We start from the raw sequence: 25,811 nt of genomic DNA, 5'->3' as shown, positions 1-25,811 counted from the left end.
AACACGCATCCGTGATCTGCCTTCTCGCAAAACATGTGAAATTCCACATTTTTGTAGATAGGAGCTTGAAACTTCTACAATAAGGTTCTCTGATATGCTGAATCTGATCGTGTGATTTTTGTTAAGATTGAACGACTTTTAGGGGGTGTTTCTTCCTATTTTCTAAAATGAGGCAAATTTAGCTCAGGCTCATAACTTTTGATGGGTATAACTGATCTTGATGAAACTTATATATTCAAAATCAGTAATAAAATGCAATTCTTTTGATGTAACTATTGGTATCAAAATTCCGTTTTTTAGAGTTTCGGTCACTATTGTTCCGGATCGCTCCTTACTACAGTTTGTTACCACGAACTGTTTGAAAAGATATTAGTGGCAAGTAATAAAGAATTGCTGCTCGGTTGGTTCTGTAAAGAAGATATTTTTTTTTTTTTTTGGTTTTTGCTTTCAGGAAATTGGCTCATAAGAAGGCTTTTCCTGCGCATCCAAAATAAGGGTAAAAATAGTTTTGATATCAAAAGCCAAGTAAAGAAGGTTTTTTATTAATTGAATTTGGAAAAACACACACTTTTAATTAGGTAACAGGACAATAAGATTTAGTTGGAGAGGACAAAATGGACTGATAATTAGATCTAATCTTGTTCAAGGAGTAGGAAAATAAATCTAAGTTTTAAAGGAATTCTCAATTAATGCCTTTTCAAGTCACTATAGCCAATCTGTGAAAAGAAATTATTTGTTTAATTTCTGATTTGTTATTTTTTGTCTGGATGCAAAAAGAGCAAATTGTACTGTCAGTGTTTAAGCTCTTGTTTGTGTTTCTACAGAATTACTCAGATGAAGTGTAAGACTCAGTTTGGAAAGTTCAATATCACAAAACATTTGCTAAATTATCATGGTCCTGTATGACTCAGTTAATATTTTTTAAATGACCCTTCACGAATAAAAAAATTATCATTCTATTCTCACACAAAAGACTTGACCTTTTCAAGAACAAGTGTCAACAAGATTTCAGTTTCGTTCCATATAACTAATTAATTATGGACGGGAAGTAGTAAAAAAAAACTTAAATATCCATTGAGAAAAAATTAATTGTGGGATATATACATCAATTTGAGAAGAAAAATGTTGAAGGGCCCAAGTGTCGCGGCTCTGTGTTTTTTTTTTAAACATAAATCTTGGTTGGGTAAAAGAATTGTTGCACCAACTGGAAACAATAAGACATAATGCTCTGTATTGATGTACATGAAAAAGAACAAAATCGAGTTTTTGTCAATCCAATCTATTTTTACTTACGCCTATAATTTGGGCTTGTGATACTTGTGATTGCTTAGTTACATTTTTATACATTCTAGACAAAAAAGTATATGAAAAGTAAATTGACCAAAGAAACTACGAGTTTTTTTTTTTTTTAACAAAGATTGTTAAATTAATTAACTTAATTAACTTAATTAATTAATTAAATTAATTAATTAACAAAGATTTGTTTGTTAAAGATCAAATGGAAAAATGTCTTAACACTAGTTGAAATGCCACGGTGCCATGAATTCAGCTTTGGAGTCACCTTTCATGGTTACCAAATTTGTTGCCCCTCCACCACTAGTCACATACACAAATACGCGGAAGTTTTCAATTTAATTTATTGATTAACTGACTAGCCAACGTAGGTAGTGCTATAACATATTTTAAACCAAAGAAAAAAAATGGAGTATAAATCAGTTTTAAGGCAAAAGTACTGAAACTAAAAAATTAGATAATAGTCAAAGTAATAGAAATTGTGTGGCCCAATTTAATCTTAATAAGAAATTTATAATTACATGAAGTTAATAGATATAAAGCCTTGGCCATGAAGTACTATTTCATCACCATAAAAATACCACAGTACTTTCCATAGTTCCAGATTATAATAATATTATGGTATATTAGATGAATGCAATTTAGAAGAAGTTACACTTTTTTCGATTCTCAGTGAATGTGCTTAACCACTGTTTCAACAATTCCTTTCGTGACAGTTTCCCTACGTCATTATAAGGCAATGCTTTAAAAAATTTAACTCCTCCCCTTAGCTGCTCATATTCACTAAGCTGTGAATTCATAAATTCCAGTATCTCTTCAGAAGTTGCTTCATTTCCATTTAGTACAACAGCAGCAGCTACAAGCTCGCCAACATCTTCGTCAGGGATTCCAATAATTCCAGCATCTTGGACCTTTGGATGTTGTAATAACATTGATTCAAGTACAGTTGGAACCTGCAAAAGAATAAAAATAATAAAAATCTACGGCTAAACATGAAAGGTGTGATTGAGTAACCCAAAAATTAAGAAGAGGTTATTTTAATGCAGGTAATCACCGTATCTCTGTTGAAGCATATTGTAGGTAAGGTAGCTAATTAGTTGGAATAACAATTTTTCTTAGACGAATAATGGATAATAAAGTACATCAAGAACATGAAAATAATGAGATGACATCTACAAAATCTAATCTTGGCCGGTAAATGCAGCGGTTTTAGCAACTCATAACCTGGTTTTACGGATGGTGCCACATATCTCATTCGGTTAAATAAAGAACAAAAAAAAACTGACATGGCTTCTTCCATAGCTCTGATCATAGTGGGTGAATGCAGCAGCAGTACTGTCTGGAAAAAATGGGCTAGAAACTAGTTTGATAGAAACTAGAACTTGGAAAGACTAAACTAGAAACTGGAAAAAATGGGCTAAAAACTAGTTTGATAGAAACTAGAACCAGTCGCTTACAAGGCGGCAAGGTCATAATCACGTTTTACAACAGGTTAGATGGTTAGTACATTATAAGCTGTGGGTGGTAAAGAGAGCGATGCCAATCCAAAGGACCCATATGTTAGTTGCAAACTTCAAAAATTATGCGTTTTAGATGATTGATCTCGCAAAGAAACAGATAAATGAAAGAAATTCGACAGGTGGGATTTAATAACGAATCAAGTAAAAATAAAGGGTTAAGATACATGAATAAATTCGACAAATACTATAGCAAGTACATGAATACCATGTTTCATAAAAACAAGAAGTCTAAATGGATTTCAGCTGCTAAGCAGGGTTTTTGCAACCCACTTGCTACATAAGCAACCAAAAGAATTAAAGCAGGCATACATTATTGGGTCATTGAGTTCTGAATGACCCAAATCAATAGAATGGAGAAAAGATAATCAAAGAAAAGTTCTGAATCGCTACATCACGTGCTTTGATTTTATTCTCATGCTTATATTCATATTCAAGACGAAAGATTCTTGCAAAAAGCTTCAGACTGAACGGAATGATCTTAATGAAGAGAATGATTAGAATGATCTGATGATTGCAAACAAAAGACTCTGTGCAGCACGCGGTATCTTATATACTTTCCTCCGAGACTGATAAGATAGAGAGGGAAATTGAGTTATCAAGAGCAGCTAAGTAAAAATGTTGGTTCAAAAGCAAAAGACAAGTTCCAACTTATACTACGGTCTAGGCCTCCGCCAGATCATTATTCAGAGGCAATTTCTAGTTCTGGAACTGACCCGTTGGATATTTGGAAATTCTTCCCCCCTAAAGAACTCTGTGGTGTGCTCAGAGCTCTAATAAACGGCATGAACGATGTAATGCATAATAGCTCCTCTTTTCTGAAGCCAGAGTACCCAAGTCTACTAGATGACAGCTGTGAAACTCTTAGCAAAGTCATGAAGATGTTTCATAGGCAGGATAATAGCGCTGCCTAAGTAAAGAAAGAAAGGGGGGATTGGAAATACCCCCCTACAGCCCTCAGGGCAAGGTTTGTAAATAATGACCTGGGGACAAAGAAGGTTTTTATAGATCGGGAGGTCGTATAAGCTTAAGAAGGGCCTCGTTGGATTGTTTATTAGAAGTTGTAGCAACTTTTTTAAGAGTAAAAGTGATCAAAGGGTAGCAGAGAATACGTTGGGGGACATTAAATTTTTTTAACAGCTTAAGAAGAGACATGGACGCATTAGCTCTATGGACAGTGACTTTAACGTGGATATCCCACTTTAAATTGGAGGAAATTGTAATTTAAAGTAATTTAAAGGAAGACACAGAAATATCCGGGAGATAGGGTTGAGAAAAAGGGGTGAGGTTTTAAGAAAACATATTGGCATTACCATAGATTTAGAGGGGTTTACTCATGTCTAAGTTTGTAGCGTCATCCACAATATCATTGAGAATACTAATAAGGTTGCCTAAGTAAAGAAAAATGTTGGCACAATGTATTGTTCTTTTTTTGACCAGGGCTCTTCGTATAAAAGGAGTTATTACAGAAACTTTGAAAAGGGCCCATTTTATTCGAAACTGAAAGAGTTAGGACTCTTTTCAATGGTCACAAGTGATTCGCGGATTACCAGCCCCCCTCCCACGCCCGTCATTTTCCCAAACACATCCAGTCAATAAATCCCGATTGGAAGTTGAGAAGACTAGTGCTCTTTTTATTAGGCGGAAGTTATCAGAGGGCAAATGTCCCCCCACACCCATCATTTCACCAAACAAATCCAATAAAATTTTGAGATTGCCATTCTTTTTAACGTAGTTTAAAGGTCTGGAAATACCCCCCTACAGCTCTCAGGGTAAGGGTTGTAAGTTATGATCTAGGGACATAGAAGGTTTTTATAGAAAGGGAGGTCGTATAAGATTACGAAGGGCCTCATTGGATTGTTTATTAGAAGTTGTAGCAACTTTTATAAGAGTAAAAGTGATCGAAGGGTAGCAGAGAATGCGTTTGGGGACACTAAATTTTTTCAACAACTTAAGGAGAAACATGGACGTATTAGCTCTATGGACAATGTCTTTAACGTGGATATCCCACTTTAAATTAGAGGAAATTGTAATTTAAAATAATTTAAAGGAAGACACAGAAATATCCGGGAGATAGGGCTAAGGAAAAGGGGTGAGTTTTTAAGAAGACATATTGGCATTATCATATATTTAGAGGGGTTTACTCATGTCTAAATTCGTAGCGTCATCTACAATATCATTGAGGATACTAATAAGGTTGCTTAATAATTTCCAATATAAGGGAAATTCCTTAGCGAGGGTATTTATCATAACTGAAAAAAGGAGGGAACCTAGGAGAATACCCTGGGGTACTCCGTTGTGGACAGCGAGGGGAATGGAAAAATGATTCAGATAATTGACGACTTGGAAGTTAGCCACTTTAACCAGGAAAGAATCAATACTAAAAACAGTTACAAGTTTCTCACCTAAAATATTGTGGTTAATAAGGTCAAATACTTTTTGAATGTCAATGAAAATTAAATTTAGCCCTCAATTAGGTTTTTCGAGAATTTTCCCAATTGAGTCGATAAGAAAAACTAGGTAATGGCAAGTAGAGGTGGATTCGAGGTTCCCGAATTGTCAAAGTTCAGTAAGAAGTAGGATTTTTTTTTTTAGCCAATCTGTAAGAAATCTTTCATATAGTTTAGTGAAGAGTTACAGCCTCTTGGTGACGAAAGTAAGAAATTAAGAACAAATATATAAATATTATTTTCCAAGACCAAGTTAAAATAATTTACAATTGTTTAAATGGATTTAAGTTTTTTGCGGTTATCCACAAGATTCAATGACCTCAAATTTTTTTCGACTAGTTTCTAACCTGGTAAGCTCATTTTTTCTTTTAACATAATCTCATTATTTTTTTTAAGTTTGGTTTTTGACACTTGGTAAACTAGTATATTGGCTCAAAATTGGAAAAAAGAAGGATTGACCTTTAAATTTATATGATGCTAAGATTCGGTGAATACAAGATAAACTTACCACATGGAAACCCTTATATTTAAGCAATTCCTTCTTCCTTTCCTTCCAGTAAATGAAACCATCTTCTGAATAGTACCCATAATCTCCAGTTTTAATCCATTTGCCGTCCAAAAAAGCAGTCTTAGTATCCTCTGCACATAAATATCCTTTCATCATGCATTTACTATTTACGCAAAGTTCTCCAACCTCATTGGGCCCGAGACGCTTTCCATCCTCGTCCACTACGATGAATTGCATCCCCGCATTAGGCTGGCCCACACTTGATCTATGTTTTTCTCTCAATTCCTTTAAGTCTGGATTGAAAAGAAACTCCATTCCAAAACTAGTTACCCCTCCAACTTCTGTCATTCCTGTAAAAAGGATACACATTTTAAAGTAGAGACATAGTCATAACTACTCACAAGAACAGGTAAATTGTAGACATACTCACTCATTCATTAACAAGTATATAGTTGCATATACTCTTTCCCAGACACCCCTTCCCAGAGCCTGGGGGAAAGTGTTGCAAGTTATGCACCGAGGGTATATAAGGTTTTTATGTAAGCTTTGGTCGTAAGTCGTATTTGGTCGTAAGCTTTGGTCGGCTCACCAGATTGGAAATTAGAGTTTGGTTATTTTTTTAAGACTTAAAAGTGAAAGCAGGGCTTATACCCCTTCCCCTCAAACGCACCCTATTTTCCCCAAACGCATTCAATTAAAATTCTGAGATAGCCATTTTGTTTGAAATAGTCCAAATATCAGATAAAAAAAACTTCAGGGTTAACATACCCTCCTCCCCCAAGAACCCAATGGAAGGGACGTGATTTATTCCCGGGGATATACAAAGTTCATATGGAAAAGGTAAACTTTGGAGGGGACTCAAACGACTAGAAATGGAAAGTTTTAGTTTCTTCCTTGAGGAACAAAAGTAATCTGACGGCAACTACCACCCCCCCACCAAAGCCGTCTTTTCTCCAAATTTTTCTGATCGAATTTTTGAAAATTTTCATCTTGCTCAAAATGGAACAAATGTCATATAATGAAAACTCCGAGGTTTACACAACCCCGAGGAACCCGGGAGCAAGTCTTGTAAATTATGTCCAATGATCGGATAGACTTAGGACGGGGCTTGTTGTATTGGTAATTAAAAGTATTAGTTCCCTTTTTGAGAGTCAAAAGGGACTGGAGGACAACCAGTCTTCCTGCTCTCTTCAAGCCAAATCCGTCCGACCGAATTTTTGAAACAGCCAGTTTTTAAAAATAAGTCAAAAGATCAGACAATAAAAACTCCCGGGTCAACACAAAACTAGAGCCAGAACAAGTGTTGGTTGTTATGCCCCGGGGGTATATAAGGTTCATATGCTAGGGTTTTGAAAATAATTCAAATATTAGATAATCCTAACCCCCTGACCCCCTCAAAAAATTTATTAACGATATATTATTCTAAAACTTACGGGACCTGAACTCTTGCATTCTCTGCATGGACTCACCCTTTCTCACCCAAAAAAATACTTGTTGATGACATTTTATTTCAAAAACTATTACAAACCACACCTGGATCTCCGTGCCCCCCAAAAAACAACAACAAAAAACGAAAACAATTTATTAACAATACTTTATTCCGAGACACATGGGAACTGGCCCCTGGTCCTCCATGTCCCGATACCCCTCCCTAACCTGAGTAAAATAATCAATGCCAAATAATGGAAGCTGACACCTGGCCCTCCGTCCATGGACCGACCCCCCCCCAAAAAAAAAGAAGACAAAAAAAACAAAAAAAAACAACAACAACTAAACACGCATCCGTAATCTTTCTTCTGGCAAAAAGTACAAAATTCCACATTGTTGCACATAGCTTTGAAATAGCTCGGAACCTCGACACTAAGATTATCTGATACGTTGAATCTGATGGTGTGATTTTCATTAATTCTATGACTTCAATGAAGGGGTGTTTTGAAATAGGAGATTTTGAAAACTTGAAACTTTGGCAATAAAAAACGAATAGAGATTAATTAAAAAAAAACTCAGAAAAAGACGTTTTTGAAGAGAAGTTAAGGCATATTAAATTTAAGATTGGAAGAAAAAGAAAACGACAATAACTCAAACTCGAAACGACCAGAAATTAATATAATAGAATAAATGAAACCCAAAACGAACAAAAATTATATAAACGTTCTTGGCAAAAAACATACAACAGTATGCTAAACATGCAACAGTATACTAATATAAATGAATAAATAAATCTTAAGACGAGTAAAGCTTAATTGGATATGACGATTAAAGCTTGATTGGATATGCAATTCAAGCTTAAAACGACAAAAAATATTTTGCTACTGACGTATAAATTAACCTAAAAAAACTAATTTTTTAAGGGAAGTAAACAGCAAAATTATTGCTTCATAGTCTATCTAACATACATAGATAGAACTAGTGCAAATAAAGAAACTGATAATATTTCCCAATGTTTGTATGATTATAGAAAACTAGCGTTTTACTGAAAATACAAAACAATTTGAGTTTCGTACAGTAGAAGCAAACCTATTAAGAACACTTTTTGAAAAAAATTAAACATTTTAGGTTTGTTGCTTCATTTTTTCATTTAATTAGGTATCACTTCTGCACAATGAGCTCAGTCCAATGATTTTGGCACTGAAAAGGACATTTCATGATTAGTTTGTTGACCAGAGTGAAGCCATCTTGATAGTATTAGGAATATGGACTAGCTTTAGAATTTGTATCATAACTTGAAATATTCCATTATATAGAGAGAAATAGCCAGATTTCTAGGTTCATATTATGGTTTATTTGTTCTTCATTTCGAGTAACAGTAAAGTCTATTTTTTTTACAATTTAAAACTATTAAATAAAAAATGAGTTTTCTTTAATTGAAATTAAGGAGCGACATTAAAACTTAAAACGAGCAGAAAATATCCCTTATATTAAAGGGGCTGGCCCTTCCTCAACGCCTTGCTCTTTACACTAAAGTTTGACTCTTTGTAGTAACTCTACTTTTTAAAGCAATAACAATTTTTTTTTAAAAAATTGGGTGTTTTTAGCAAAGCGATAGTTTTCTATAATCATTAAAACATAGGGAAATATTACTAGTTGGTTTATTTGCACTAGTTTTATCAGTGTATGCAAGATAGACTATGAAGCAATAATTTTTGTTCGTTTTAAGTTCCAATTTCACTTTTTTCTTCCCTTTAAAAAACTCATTTAAAAAAAAATCTTGGCCTGTTTTAATTTAAATTTAAAACTTTCCGTGGAGGAATTTGTCATGGGAAAAGAAAATTTTCATGAACGGAGCACAGGATTTTCTAGCATTAAAAAAAAAAAAAAAAACATTGAAAAACAAATATGAAAAATATTTTTCAACTGAAAGCAATTAGCAGCGTTAAAACTTAAAACAAACAGAAATTATTATGCATATGAGGGGTTAACCTCCTCCTAATGCCTTGCTCTTTACGCTAAAGAACTTTCAGTACCTTCACTCACTGTGAAAGTCTAAAACTACTGTGTCATTGGTGCTTTACTGAAAACGAATTATATCACAAATATTTTCATTTGTACTTATTACAACATTGAAAATGAAACATAAAAATTACCGTAAAGTTAAATTTTGAACTGATGAGCTTTCAGCAATTAACATCATAACATATCAAACATTCAGGTCAATTTAATTTGTTTTTTCCAAGAACATTCAATACAAATGTCGCTTCACTGCAAACAAAAGATTGGATAGTGCCCCTTCCCTAACTGTAACATTCTAAAGCCTATTGCGTCATTATCGCTTCACTGTAAACGAATTATACTATAGATATTGTTTTTCTTTAGTTATTACAGCATTGAAAATGAAATGAACTTACAGTGAAATGAAACCTTGAACTGATGATCTTTCAACAATTAATAGCGTTATTTATCAAAAACTCAGTTTGATTTTATTTGTACTTTCCAAGACTGTTCAAGACACATATTGTTTTCAGTAAAGCGTCGATGAAGCAGTAGGCTTTAGACTTTTACAGTGAGAGAAGGAGGCAAAACCCAAGCTCTGGTTTGCAGTGTTTTTTGCTCATTTCAATATCGATTTGCATGTTCAATTTAAGTTTCAGTCGTTTTAAGATTTATTTATTCATTTATATTGGTACCTATTGTATGTTTGTTTGCTATGATTGTTAATTCTATTTCTGTTCGTTTTAGGTTTTGTTTATAACTCAATAGCAAAATATTGTTTTTCGTTTTAACCTGAAATTGGATACACAATCTAAGCTTTACTTGTTTAGAGATTGATTTATTCATTTATATTAGTACCTGTTGTATGTTTTTTTGCTGTGTTTAAAGCTTACGAACCTGAGAAAAGGGGAAACCCCTCAAAAAGGCAAAAAATCTGAATGTGACCTTGATACTATTTTAATTGTGACCTTGATACTATTTTGAATAAAATGGCTATCTATAATGTTTTATCAGATATATCTAGGGAAAAGAGAATGTGATAGAGGGGGGGGGGCACTAGTTTCCCTCCAATCAATGGAGAATCTTAAAAACCCTACTAGCCCTTTTGATTTCTGATCCAATGAGCCCCTTCCAAGGTTTTACGGCCGCCCTTTCTATAATAGCCTTGTAAGCCCCCGGGATATTACTTATAAACCTTACACAGAGGGGTGTGGGTGGGGGTGTTGATACTCAAAGACATCATTTCCAGACCTTTGCCTATGCTGAAAAAAACAGCTATCTCAAAATTTTGATTGGATTTGTTTGGGGAAATGATTGGCGTGGAGGGACTGGTTGCCCTCCAATCACTTACAACTATTGGAAAGGGCACTAGCCCTTTCAATTTCAAAATGAATGAGCAACTTTCAAAGTTTATACGAGAACTCTTACTTTACGAAGGGCTCTGGTCTAAAAAAATAAGTAATACTTTGTGCCCACATCACTCTTTATCTTCCTCTGTTTCTCGAAACACCCCTACTTCAGAACCATATTTGACCACCGTCATCACTGTAGCTTCCAAAACTCTAACTTTGGTTTGCAGACTTATATTCCTATTCTTCTAAACTTTTTTCAACAGTGAAAAAACACCCTGAGCTTTGGCTATTCTACTTTTAATATCTTCCCTGCTCCCACCGTCTTTACTAATAATTCTACCAGGGTACGACTTGATCAATTTTTTTGTTACCCAACGTCACCTTTTCATCTTCACTTGTTCCTAGCTTTAGTAAAGGTCTTCTTAATATCAATTTTCAAACCTATTCTAGCACCCTGATCTCACACAATCTAAGACCAGGAAAGTTTTCCATCCCCTGATTCTGCGTCCTCCCATTACCTTTTCTGTGCTTTTTAAAGCAAAGTTGGTCAAGTTGATCCATATAAATGAGGATAGGTCACAACCCTGCTTAAATACTGATTTAATACAAAACCAACTACCAACCTCATTTCCTACCTTAACCACAACAGCGTTATTCCTGTCACTAATGTATAATCATCACTTTAATGTATTTGTCTTGTATACCATACAAGGATAAGACCTTCGCTAAAGCTCTTCTATCAGCTGAATCGAACGCTTGGCCATAATCTATAAGATCAGTGGCGTAATTTTATCCAAAATCTGGGGGGGGGGGTAAAATTAGAGCCGCTTTTCCCGAATCAAAAGAAAATGGCAGTAAAAATTTAAAAATGAGCCAAATAGTACCATAAAGGTAAATATATAGTAAACAAAAACTGAACCGTTTCTGAGGATGATTGAATTATTTGAATTATGAACTTTTGACAGGATTTTTTGAAGAAACTACATTTTAGATAGGGGAGGGGGCAAAGTAGGATGTGGGGGTGCAAAACAAGTTCTGGGTGGGGTAGTTGTCTGGAATGAATACTCCTTCTCAGTTTATCAGCATGCCAGTACAGTATTTTACTATTATGCTGTCTAGCTGCATCTACCAAATCTACGGCAATTGTATCCATGGTCTCCACTTCCAGCCTCTTTAGATCATATTTTAATTCTTTCTCAACTTTCTTTACATTCAAACTATTTTCATAGAATATATCACTCAGATAATCTTATAAAAGCCCCTCCTCCTCTCTATTAAAACTAAAGCCTTTTTAATAATATTCCTAGCTGCGTTCTTTACTATTTCCCTGAGACACCATCAGTAACTTCACAAATAATTTTTCTAGAATTATTCCATCCCTCTTCTAAATTGTCAAATTTTAAACTATTCAGTGTAGTATACAACAGTTCCTGTAATGTTTCTCTCAAATTCTCATCCTGAAGTCTACCAACGTCATAAGGGTAGTTACCCTTCCAAAATTTCAGCTCTATATTACCCTAGACGCTGCTAGATGGTGATCTCTACTTTTAGCACCAATAACAGTACTCCTATAAACCCTAGTATCTTGTATTGATCCTGCCAGTCTTCGGCTCAAAGTAACATAATCAAGTAGGTTAGCTGTCTTCATGTGAAAACCATGTTAACTTATAGGCCATTTCATGACCAAATACCGTATTAGTTACAATTAGGTTGTTATACCCACAAAATTGCATCAGTTGGTAGCCATTACTATTTTCATTTCCTAGACCAAATTTACCTAGGCTAAGATACCATCTATCCCTATTTCTACCTACCTGGGCGTTAATAGCTTCTAACAGAAACACCATATTTCTACCTGGGACCCTATTTATTTGTTCCTGTAACTATAAATACAATTTATCTGAGCCACTGATATCTACGTCAGTCGGTTTTACAGGGCATGTACTACTATGACTGTTACCTTGTACTTTTTAGTAATAAAATTATTAATACCTTCCCTAAAGGACTTAGCCGCTCCCTTGTTCATCATAAGCTCTACTCCCTGTCTTTGTACCACATCCTTCCTACCAGAGTAAACAAAAAAATTTTATCTAATGTCACGCTCCGAACCACTGGGAAATAAGAATCTGGAATTCATAATAAATCTAGTTCGAAGCGTCTGAATTCTTAAGGCCAAATGCCGATGCGATAGTTTATTTTTTAACTTCACAACATTTGCAATTTTCATATTCTTTAAATCATTGAAATTATTTTGGCATCAGGAAAAGCAATGATCCAAGAAGCCAGTGCAGGACGGGGACCAATACATCTTCACAGGTATCCACTTAAGCGCTTAACCTGGCTCAGAACCGGACAACAAGAAGTCCCAGCAAGAACAATATATATATATATATGTATATATATATATATATATATATATATATATATATATATATATATATATATATATATATATATATATATATATATATATATATATATATATATATATATATATATATTGTAATACTAAAGTACGTGTTTTTATCATTTAAAGTATTTCTCATCCTTTGTATTTGTTTTTATTTAATACAAACCATGAGGGCTTACCTAAGCTACATGAAACATCCAACACTCCCGGTAGCCTGGCCAACAGTGCCTTTTGATTCTCTGCACTCATGTATGACCCTCCAGTTATGATTATTTTCAGGCTGCTCAGGTCATATTGCTTAATATTTGGGTTTTTTATAAGCATCATTAATGGGGGTGGTAGAGAGAATAAAAGTGAAGGCTTATAAGTGTGCAATATATGCAGAAATAATTCATCACTGTACTGAGGTATGAAATACATAGTGGTATTAATTTCCAAACAATATAGTCCAATAAGAAAACCAGTGGCGTGAAACATTTGACTTGCCACAAAAAAGCGGATCCCTTGCTGTCTCGGTGCTGGTTGAAGCATTGATGAGAGACTCTTATGAGTGTGAATAATGCCTTTGGGGGTCCCAGTTGTTCCACTAGAATAGGGTAAATAAGCAATATCGTTTTCAAAGTCTATTTGACTTTCTGGAAGTTTATCCATACTCTTTGAGTTTAGCAAGTCTTGGAAGTCAATTACCTCCTCATCCGTATAGTCAAATCCGATGAGGGTTAAATTAGGAATTTGATGCTTAATTGTTTTGGCTTTATGAGCAGTGAACTTATCAACAAAGATGAATGTGGATTTGGAGCTTTGTACTTGATGTGCAACAGATGAAGACAGGCACCCTGGAGACGCAAAAGTTATTCCTCCTCCTAGTGACCAGCCTCCAAGTACGGGAAGAAAGAATTGCTGATGATTGTAGCAGTACATCATTATAATATGTCCATGCTTAAAACCTTTGCAATGGAGGTAACTGGCAACCTTTGTTACAGCTTCATGAATCTCTCCATATTTAATTGATTTTCCAGTTTCGCCGTTCACCTAAAGTTAAAAGAAAATTTAGGTGAAAAAGATAAAGATGAAAAAAAGCAAACGAAAAAAAAAAAGAAATAAAATCTCACCATCACTGTAAATGTAGTTTTTTTCAACTTCATGCTATCTAAGATCTATTACAAATAAACTTGGTGTACAAGTCAGCTCGATAAATTATTTTTTGTTATAGCATCTAGGATTTTTATTCGTAATGCACTTTACTTAATGCATTGTATGACATACTGTCCTTGTTGTTTAATGTAATATCTAATAATATGTCAGGGTGATCTTTCGACGCGTACCCTGGGTCATAAGCATTTACCTAGGTGGAGGAGGGAGGGGAGCAAAAAAAGGCCAAGCAAGGGTTTCATCCATAGCATGTGCGGCAGATGTTTTTTTAAGTTATCATAATTCGTACCACCTCCTGTTCCTGTACAAATCCTTGTGTGGATTGGATGTGACCTTGATTGGAATTTCTACGTTTATTTTGTTGTTATGCTGTTGTTTAGAGTATCTATTATGTCTTTTTTTCTCTTTTACCGGTAATATAACGTTCTCGAAAAAGCCGACATATTTTCCTGACATTCAAGCCGAGCTTTTTTTCTTTTTGAACCCATTAAAAATGTTTTAGTTACATTGTGAGAGCAGTCACGTAAAAAATGGGAGATAATGACATAGCTGATTAACAACTTAATGGCCTTTGTTTCCTTGTTTTCAACTTATGGTTGCTGAGAATTGAAAATGGTAAGTATCTTATCCTTTCTAGGGTCAGGGGATTTTTCCCAATCCCGAAAACCTCTTCTTCACCGTTAATCGCGAAGAAGATTAACGGCGATTGTATCACGGCGAAGGTGGTATTTTTCTCAGATTGTTACGTTAAATGTTTAAAAACCTAAGGGTGTTGAGGGAAAACCTTCAGGGCCCGCCAATCAAGATGCCGGTATTATCATGCAAACATAGGCGCTATGTAATAGTTTTTTCTTTGTTTTTTAATTATTTAACAAATTTAAGGATGTAGGTAAACCCCTAAGGGCAAGGTGCTAGTCAAATGGGGAAGCCCTCATTGTCAAAAAACTCATCTTGATTCAATATTTACATATATATATATATATATATATATATATATATATATATATATATATATATATATATATATATATATATATATATATATATATATATATATATATATATATATATATATATATATATATACATATATACATATATCACATTCAGTGCAGTAGATTAGGATTTTCCTTCTACGTAGGAAGATTTTCAATGGAGGAATTTTTCTTGGGGAAAGAGAATTCCCATGAAAGAGTGCTGAATTTTTCAACATTATTAAAAACACGCTAAAGCTCGAATTTTGTTAAATATTGACCGATATAAACAATAATTTGTTTGTGTTGTTTTTTGGTTAACCTTAGGATTTAATTTTATCTCAAGCAGCCTCATAACTATGATCTTTATGTTATAATAAATCAGAGATATTGTATGTTTTCGGCTTGTGGTTGCTATTAAATAAAAAAAACAAGTTTTTTCCAACTGAAAATAAGGAACAACATTAAAACTTAAAACGAACAGAAATTATTACGTATAGGAAGGGGTGCCCCCTTCTAAGTACCTCCCTATTTACGCTAATATTTAACTTTTGTTCCAATTATTTAAGAATGACTCCTTACACACAAGGACCGTTTTCTCCTCCTTTTTGGAACCCACTTGAAGCAAGATATTTGCATCCTACAGAGAGGGTTAAGTAATTAAGTGAATCACGACCAAATCCAAAACATAACAGAGAAATATGAGCTGCCAAAGCCGACTAACTATAAAAAAAAATAGCATCGGAGAGAAAAAGCAGATAGTATATAAACTCAGTATAAAAAAGTATAATTAATATACAAATTTCTTTTTAATTATTCATGTATGGTGAGCCAAAATTAAAACCTGTATTAATTCAAAAACCTGCATTAATTCGTTAAATGCTACTGTAGCCCCCTTTTTTAATGCTACTATTCTGAAATAGTATATAATTTCAGAAGATAAGTGCTTAATTTTCTCTAGTCTCCTAGATAAGACTTGCTTGATTAATAAACCTCATGGACCACTTTTGTAACAAAAATACCCACACTATATACATGTACTATTTTTTGTCGAACTTTCTTCGAATTCAGATAAGGTCAGCCAACTAGAAAGCTTTTTCATCAGTTCTTAGCTGGATAGAAAAAACTGTCTAGGAATTGAAATTTTCCATATGAACTAGTCATGACTAGCTAATCAGACAAATCTTATTTTGAATAGTCCATGTTAGCTCAATCTCGTCCAAATCTTTTTAGAATAGGCTAGGCAAGTGCGCAGAGGAGGGGGTTAACAACTTAATGGCCTTTGTTTCCTTGTTTTCAACTTATGGTTGCTGAGAATTGAAAATAGAAAGTATCTTATCCTTTCTAGGGTCAGGGGAATCCCGAAAACCTCTTCTTCACCGTTAATCGCGAAGAAGATTAACGGCGATTCTCTCAAGACGAAGGTGGTATCGGTTTTCCTCAAGTTTCAGGAATTTGTTATGTAATAGGAGTTTTGTTTTATGTAATAAGGATTGTTTTTTCTCAGATTGTTACGTTAAATGTAAAAAACCTAAGGGTGTTGAGAGAAAACCTTCAGGGCCTGCTAATCAAGATGCCGGTATCATCATGCAAACGTAGGTGTTATGTAATAGTTTTTTCTTTGTTTTTAATTATTTAAAAAATTTAAGGATGTAGTTAAAACCCTAAGGGCAAGGTGCCAGTCAAATGAGGAAGCCCTCATTGTCAAAAAACTCATCTTGATTCAATATTTACATATGAATATGACGTAATTTCACAAGACTTGTTTTGGTTCCAGGGGAACTTCATAGTCCGACAAAAACACGTTTTGAAGGTAAACGGCACGTGACTTGTTAAATTTTACGATTCACTAGCCTCAGTATTATTTGTGAATTAGAAGAATAAAAAGCTACATTTTATTTTTAAAAAGTGAAGGTGAAATATTTCAAGAAGCTGTATGTACATTACAGTATTACAGTATTATTGAATATTGGCATGGAGAAATACTTGAATTATGAAACAAGTGCTAATGGTATCACTATTGGATATGTGTGCGTGCTTCATCATGACAGCGAGAGGTTAAATTTCTTTGAAGTACAGAAAAAATTCAAGTATTCTAGTGGTTTTGCGACAGTAATTTTGCCAGAAAAGTTAGCGTTGAAAAAAGTTAGTGTTATGTTACAAGGCATTGTAAACATATTCAGCGGCAATTCAACAATAAAAATCAGAGTCGTACTCTAGAAACCGAACAAGCAACTGTCTCTTACCATTAAGGGATCAACGCTTTAATAGCTTTTCCATCTGATACATTCCATTGTCTTTAACTTTTCGTAATTCCTACTCGTAAGAACTGACAAGAATCTCTTCATCTTTCATATCACGTAGGCAATTCACTTCAGAATTAGTGTCTAAGACTTTTAACACTTTAAAAACTTCAGTAGACCACAAGTAACTCCCCTTTTCAAAAATGTTACTAGTTCGATTGATTAAAACTGTTCCACTAACATTGAATTTCTTCTTTTTCACTTGCCTTTCATTGTAATATTGGTTGAGAAAAATGTCAAGTGTATTTTAACCGTGATGACATTCCCGAGGACTAAGGTTGGGCATGGATCGATGAGGGTGTTGATTATAAATCAGCATGGTTTTATTTAAATCTTGGATAAAAGCAACAGTATTTTACAATGCACAATATCACAAGATTAAAAGCCAAATTGTCCTTATCAAACGTTCAGCCAATACTGCCTTTATTGGACTATGACTATGGTAGAGTATGGTACTATATTTCAATGAAACTCTCTTAACGCGTGGGTTAACAAATTTATTTCCCCAACCTGTTTGAATTTTTATATAAGAATCTTTTCAAAGATAGATTCATGGGCTTTGCTAACTTCATCAACTCCTATTAAGTACTCTAGAACAGCATATGCTTAGTGACTGAAAACACTAAATACAAGTAAAATATACTTGTACGGGCTATTGTGACGTCTTTGAATCTCGTCAAGAGATCTGCTTGTAATATATGCAATGGGAAACAGTATTTAGTTTTTCGATAATGACTACCAGGAATTCTATGATTTCGATGAGGAATGTAGCATGGCTCTCATTGTAAATAATCTGTCACTAGCTTCTTTTCAAATCCAGCAGTTTAAGCAAGTGTGTCAGGGGAACTTCAAATTCCTATTTCACAAATATTTTTACAAACACGTTTCGGAAATTGCGGCATTTTGAACGTAAGCGTGTGGCGAAGTGTCCACTACCCTTTTACATATTAATAGGTGATGCTTTAATATTAAGACACCTTCGATTGGTACCTTTTAAATCATGATAACCACTAGTTGTGCTTGTATTTTCCAAAAAGGATTTAAAAACATCTTTTGATATTTGACAATATTCCCTTAATCCATTTAAAATGTGTTTATCCCTAATAAGACGTTTTGAGAAATTTAATTTGAACATTTATACAAATGACTATCCAATGATTCGAGTCTTTTACGATCGGAACAAATGTAGCACCAAATAAATTAGATTGTAGGTCTTGCTGTGATTATAAATTTATTCTTTTTACCATCATTCTGGTAAAAAGTGAGATGGTTTCAAGAGTCCTTGAGATGGCTCACGATACGAGTGAGGAGTTAGGTCTAGAGCACTTGATAAAACCTTAGACACATTTTCTTCTTCTTGATTTTTTAGTTTCAAAGTTACAGGCTTTTTAGGTTAAGTGTAATCAATGGCATTTGCTTTGAGTGGTCTTTCACCGTAGGGTTTATGTTTATTGACACGTCAAAGGGCATTTTGAAGTAAAATCAATTTTTCATCGTCAGCAATTACGACATTGATAATGAATTTATAGATTATGTGCAAAGTGCTCGTTTGGTGAAAGGGAGAAGTCCATTGGCGTCAATCAATCAATCAATCAATCAATTTATTAATACTAAAGAAAACTAGTACAAAAGTAAATCAGTTAATAGGCCCAAGAAGCTATGCTTGTAATGGGCCACAGAGAACAAAAATAAAACACTTATAAAATATATACGAAAAAAAAAAAAACAAAAAAAAAAAACACTGGAACAAGACAAGATTTTAAATGAAGAGAAGTGACATACAAATTGGGATAGAATTAAAAGAGGGACAAAAATTATTTAACTGGAAAGACCCGAAGAAATAAAGCCTTTGCAGAAAGAAAAAGAGGGACATCCAAAGGGATGGAGTTCCATAATAGAATTGACTGATAGACAAGAGACCTCTGAGCTGCTGTAGAGGATCGTTTTGGTAAAAATAAATCGTCGAGAAGAATTACGCAAAGAAGAAAAGTACCTACCTGAGCCTGTCCTTGAGAAAACTGCTGCAGGGTCGGTGGAAGAGTGCCTAGAAAAGCAGAATGCGCTAAATAAAGAGTATTTTTACCTATAATATGATCCAGCGGAGCTATTCCAGTATCATTATAAAGATCAGAGGAAGGGTAAAGCCGAGGGAGAAGAAAAGTAGCCTTCACTGCCCTATTTTAGGCTCTTTGAAATGAAAAGAGAAGAAATTTATTAGTATTGCCCCAGACAGAGCAGCAATAAGAAAGGTAAGGATGAATAAAAGCATGATAAAGAGAAACCATAATATCAGGAGGAAGAAATGAATTAATCCGGTGCAACATTGAAGACTGGCGGAGGATTAAGGAACGGGTGTGAGTTATATGCGGTTTAAAAGAAAGAAAACAGTCAAGATACATACCAAGAAGTTTCACCATAGTAGCTTGTGGTATAATATCATTCCCAAAAGTCAGGGTGATTGGCTCCCGTACGTCTCTCATGCGGTTAGGGGTCCTAAAGTTGACAATGGCACTCTTTCGGCTGTTAAGAGCCATACCATTTGACCAGCACCAATCCTTTACTTTATCAAGAAGCCCTTGAGCTATAGAAGTGGCAGATGGCAGGTCCACCGCAGCAATGAAAAAATTACTGTCATCAGCAAAAAGAACAGGGTGAACATGGGGATGAAGACCTTCAACAAGATCTTTAATGTAGATTAGAAACAAAAGTGGTCCAAGCACAGAGCCTTGTGGGACACATTTCAATACAGGCAAAGTAGTGGAAGAAGTACGGTTAACCAAAACATACTGAGATCTATCTGAGAGGTAGGACCTAAACCAATCTAGTGGGACTCTATGCACACCAAATAAGGATAGTTTAGACAGAAGAACATTGGCCTTTGAAAAGTCAAGAAATAGACCGAAAACACACAAACCCTTGTCCAGATTAACACGCACAAACTCTTTAGCATCAGTAAGTGCATGTAAGGTAGAGAATGAGGGGCGAAAACCATACTGATGGTTAGTGATGAGAGAATTTCAATCACTCGAATTAGTACTAAATACAAATGAAGAGAGTCGACGATACATTACTTTTTCAACAACCTTTGAGATGACGGGAAGAAGAGAAATAGGTCTGTAGTTTGAAATTAGAGACGAATCACCTTTTTTGTGCAAAGGTAGAACAGTAGCAACGTTAAATGAATGAGGGAAAATACCAGAAGAAAGAGAGAGGTTAGTTATGTGTGAAATCGGATGAGAAACAAACTGACTAATTTTTTTAAGGACATTATTACTCAAACCAAAACTATCAACTGAACGACTGCTAGGAAGTTGGGAAATAATACTAGAAATCTCAGTAGTACTATATGGGGAAAGGAAAAAAGACTTCTCTGCCAAGGGAAAACAACTTACTCTACTCGGGGGTGGAATTAGAACTGAAGGAAGTGTGGTGAAATACGAATTGAAGGCACTCGCTGAGGATTTTTTGTCCACAACAGAACCATCAGCATTTCTATAAAGACATGGAGAGGAATGTTTGTGTTTCTTGCGAGAGAGAGCTTCATTAATTACAGTCCAAACCTTGCGCAAATTCCCCTTGCATTCATTAATTCGACGCGAAAAATACAGCTTTTTTGCTAAACGAACTGAAGAAGTGAGAACATTTTTGTAATGTTTATACTTCAAAAGATCATCCTGTGTCTTACTTTTACATGCAGCCTTGAACAAAGACGCCTTCATATGGGTTGCATTGATCAGACCTCTAGACGTCCATGGGCATTTGGGTGTAAAATTCCTTGGCTTATTTCTAAGAGGAAAATGCTTGGTCTGATAAGATATGATCTGAATGGCGTTTTAAATTCATACATATTACTCATCTCACTGTTAAGATAAAACTAAATTGATGTATACTCAAACTGCTGAGTAAATAACAAGGTTCAAAAAGACAAAAATAAAATACATGTTTTCTTTAATTTAAATAAAAGCACTACAAATTTTTAAAACATATTTATATAAACATTGAAGCATATTTACATTGGCTCTTGAAAATTAGAGAGACACTTTAGCCTGTCTTTTCCCAGACGGCAGGAGAAGTGGCCAACCAGATGCGGCCGGAATATGCAGTGACTACTGTGGATGACAAAAGCCAGGCCCAGGCTGGGTAGTGTTGGGTGTGGGATGCATGCAAGTTCATATTATAATATTAATCACTTTTAAAACAGAGATTCAAACTTGTGCAAAAAATAAATACATTACATACTAAAATATAAGAAACACATTGCTGATCCAGAGACTCTCTAGATAGAAAAAAAGGACCTTCCTCTTGCCAACTGTTGAATTTTCTCCAGACCGAGACGTTGTCTATAATCTACACACACATCGCTATCTGAGGTTAAGTAATGGCCGCGTTTAAGTAATGGTGCTTTCACACCGTCCGCGCACACATACACTTTGTCCAATATGGCTGACACAGCATTTTTCACAACAACAAATTTTTTCTAGTTTTGTCATTGGCTCTTTTTTTAAACTTGAGTTTAATGAGCCATCCATAGCCAAAAAATATGGCTTCAAGATGACTGCAGAGCCTTCATGTAGGGGAGGAGCCACAAATCTAACGCAAAAATAAGTAACATTTACACAACTATTTTAGTGGTTGAAATGCGTCAATTCCCAAAGAATAGCAGATGTAAAAATCTCAATCAGTAAATGTATAAGGAATTCTTTCACTCAATTACAAAAGGAAATATTAAAGCAAACCAATTTCCTCAATTATTCACGTTATGTATGTCTGATACCTGTTCAAGATAATTAAGGCCAAACCTGAATAAATGGCCATTGGTAATCGTATTCCTGTTTGAATATGCAAAAGGCACGTTGAAGTAGCAGTCAAATTCAGAGTAAATAATAATAATAATAATAATAATAATAATAATAATAATAATAATAATAATAATAATAATAATTCATTTATAACCCACAAAGTACATTAAACTGTGGAGTAAACACACAAAAAAGAAAAAAACATGACAAAAAACATAACAACATAAATAACATAGCAGCATAACAACATACAACATAAGTAAATTACCTCAATTCAAAAAATGGCCAAAGAGGGTCAAAAACACCAATCATTTGCCGAGTTTTAAGACACATATCTTTAGATAAATGTTTCAGTCGCGAGGGTGCATCAACGATGTCAAATTTAGAAACGACTGTATGATTCCGATACCACCGAGGCAGACGCAGCAAATACTTGCAATATTTAAAATATCCTGAGCGTATTTTTTTTGTATTCTTCTTGCGAAGGAGGAAAGCAAAACCAGAAAGATAAAAAACAGCAGGGGCGCAAAAACTAGAATAAAGACGGCATAGTCCTTTTTGGTTATACCAACCACGATTTGGTGAAATTTTCGCGTATCCAACCCGCATACTTTTCAGCACGCTGGACGTAATAGCGGAGCAAGTAGACGAAAGTGAAGTGGAAAAAGAGAGACCGAACCATTTAATACTTGCTGAACATGGTATAGTTGAAGAACCCAAGCAAAGAGGTGATGCTGATGGAGGACTCCCAAAACACAAAAACTCACATTTGGAGGCATTAACTGAAAGGCCTACTGTGGATAGTGCGGCTGAAAGCCGTTAAAAGTTGGTAATTAGACTATGTTTTGTCCGGCTAAGAAGCAGAACATCATCACCATATGTAACGTGACTAATGCCTAAATTATCATTGTAAAAAAATGACGGTTGAAGACGTTGGAGACACGAAGCTAAAACACATTTAAATATGCTCGGGGATAACACGGCACTTTGCCTAACGCCTTTTTTAACAGGAATATACTCCCCTACAGTACCATTCCACTTCACCCTAACTGAAGAATTAGCATACCAATACTTAAGCACGGAAACAATAGAAAGGTTAACACCTGAGGCTGCTAGAGAAAACAATGAATTACATTGTCAAAAGCACTAGATATGTCAACAGTCAAACAATACAGGGGACTTTTTTGAGCAACAGCTTGTTTCATTAGCCGACCCACAAAATGGTGAGCTTGAACGCAGCCCATACCTATTCTAAAACCAAGCTGGAAGGGTGTAAAATTGCACTTGGAGTTAATGGCCGGCAGAAGTACATATTCAAATAGCTTACTAACAAAACAAGACACAGTGATAGGACGGTAATTAGAGCAAGCACTGGGATCCTTACCCCTCTTAACTATGGGAGATATACAAACGGACAAAAAATTACCTGGCACAGCAGACTGTGCCAAACACATCTGAATAAATAACTGCAAATGCTTCAGCAGTTCAGGACAATCATAAGCAAAAAACTTGAAGCAAAGACCATCACTATCGAGAGACTCAGACTTATTCACTTGCTTAAGAGCTCGGAGTAAAACACCAGATTCCACCGACAACACTTGAGATTGGTTGATACGAATTGGGAGGATTGAGTTGACAAGCTATGTAAAATGATTTTGGAGATTAATATTAAGTGAAAGCAAAATATTTTTATAATGAAAAAAGAAGTCACATAGCCGAAGAGACAAATTAATTGGAGGTGAGAACTTTACACTGTTTATAACACGATCCCAGGATTTCTTGTCACAAGGACCATCCCAGGCATTCAGTCTCGCTCTACGCAGGGAATATTTGTACTCTCGTTTGGTTTTCTGTTTTATTTGATGTACTGAACCAGAAGAAGGATGATCACAGGCTATCCACATACGAAGCCAGATCTTAGCTTTTTGTTTAGCCATCTTCACTTAGGGTCAACTTTCCAAAAGGGATTGCGAGTACCCGTTGGCACGCACTCGGAGGGAACAGCTTTTTTAGCAGCAGACTTTAGACAGAACACTATTTGCTGATAATACGAGTTGATATCCATCCGAGTTGAAGTTGTAGATACAGATGTTTGTAATAAGTGTGAAGGAACTTTAATAGATGATAATAACTGAGACAATGTCAGTACATAAAGTGGAACATTGGTATTTTCCCAATTTAACTTTGAGAACCACTTGGGAGAGTTATGTTGCACAGAGCTTGCCATGGAGCAAGACAGTTGGCACGTAAAATGATCGTCGTCGGTTTTAGAGTCATCCACATGAACTATTGATGAAAGTAGAGTTGAATCTGACACAATTACATGATCAAGGTTGGAAGTAAGACCACCACGATTGTGAATATAAGTAAATAGGACATTTTTATCAGCAAGATGGAATCCTCCGGGTAGTGAATCGAGAAAGATTTCAGATCGGTAAGAATTAGATAATTAGTCAGTGTTCATGTCGCTGGCGAGAACCCATTTGGTATTTTGTTTTGAAAGGTTGCTAAGTAGTATTCGTAGGCGATTACATGCTTGTGAAAAACTAGAGAATGACTGCACAGTCTTTTTATTACAGGGAAAATAAATGTTTATAAATGCGGTATCACCACATTTTATCGCTAAGATGTTAGCGTTGCTTTGAAATAATGTCGGCTGAGTCTTGTGTCTGAAATAGATGGCCAGACCTCCTGATGGTCTACCACGGGTTTTCTGGGCGGGTCTCAAGAAGGTATAATGGGTCCAAAAATGCTTTAGGCTATCAACATTCACTTTAGAGAGAAGGTGCTCCTGTAGAAACACAATATCATTTTCAAGCACCTCACTAATCAGTAGATCCTTGTCTTTTGTACCATTAATATTAAGGGACACAAAGCTAAACGGAGTTTGAGCATTCATTTATTAGTGTTGTTGAGATCCGATCGGAGAACTTTGCATTTCAGACTAAAACTTACGTATTCCATAGTGCAATTTGCACATTTTGGCGAGGTTTGGCAAGGGTTTTCCTTGGAATTAACATGAGGGCCAGAACATCTAGAGCCCTTGGGATATGCTGGTGAGCGGGGACAAGCTCCAATCAGGTGATCAGTACTTTGACAGCGAAAGCATTGACGTGGAATGGATTGAAAGGGCTTAGCGCGAAAAATTTCGTACTCAATACGGATTCCAGACTCCAGTACCGCGTTCAGAGTGGTTTTGTCGATATACTCGAGGCGAAAAGTGCGAGAATTGCCGATTTGATTAGCACTAATAAGTCCTTCCACTGAGGCCTCTAAACAGCTCTTGAATAGTTATGGGGTATTTCACAGACAACAGCTAAAGGCTTTTTATCAATTACTTTGGTTTCAACGTTTGGAATGGAGTTAGTAACAGCTGCAGCCAACATGTCGGCTGAGCGCTTATCACGTACCATCACAACCAAGCTTTTGCTGTGTGGCTTAGATTTCAGATTTACGATCCCATCGTGACCATCCAACGTTTCGAGCTTCTTCATGCGAAGGATAGGGTCGCTGAGTTCCGGGGGTGGGTTTCTTACAACGACAGCGTAGGACGGTTTCTTATGTTTTGAGTAGGGGCTGCAAGCTTTGACTGTCCCTCAGTAACCTTGGACGCAATATCACGCA

At 35.3% G+C, this 25,811-nt stretch overlaps 1 protein-coding gene across 1 annotated transcript in view; it reads right to left on the bottom strand.

The window, feature by feature from the left end:
• Positions 1-1,763: 1,763 nt before the first annotated feature.
• LOC136025068 (uncharacterized) overlaps positions 1,764-25,811 on the bottom strand; it is a 29,931-nt gene continuing 5,883 nt past the window's right edge. The window contains exons 2-4 of the mRNA XM_065700766.1: positions 13,139-13,991; positions 5,769-6,118; positions 1,764-2,246 (exon numbers count right to left, since the gene is read on the bottom strand). Of these exons, the coding sequence (XP_065556838.1) occupies positions 1,935-2,246; positions 5,769-6,118; positions 13,139-13,991 (1,515 nt within the window). The 3' untranslated portion in view covers positions 1,764-1,934. The remainder of the gene's footprint in view (positions 2,247-5,768; positions 6,119-13,138; positions 13,992-25,811) is intronic.

This window comes from Artemia franciscana, chromosome 1, assembly GCF_032884065.1.
Source record: "Artemia franciscana chromosome 1, ASM3288406v1, whole genome shotgun sequence".
In the NCBI taxonomy this organism is placed as follows: Eukaryota; Metazoa; Arthropoda; class Branchiopoda; order Anostraca; family Artemiidae; genus Artemia; species Artemia franciscana.
Note: the sequence above shows the minus strand (reverse complement) of the source record. Positions and strands in the feature narration are given on the sequence as shown.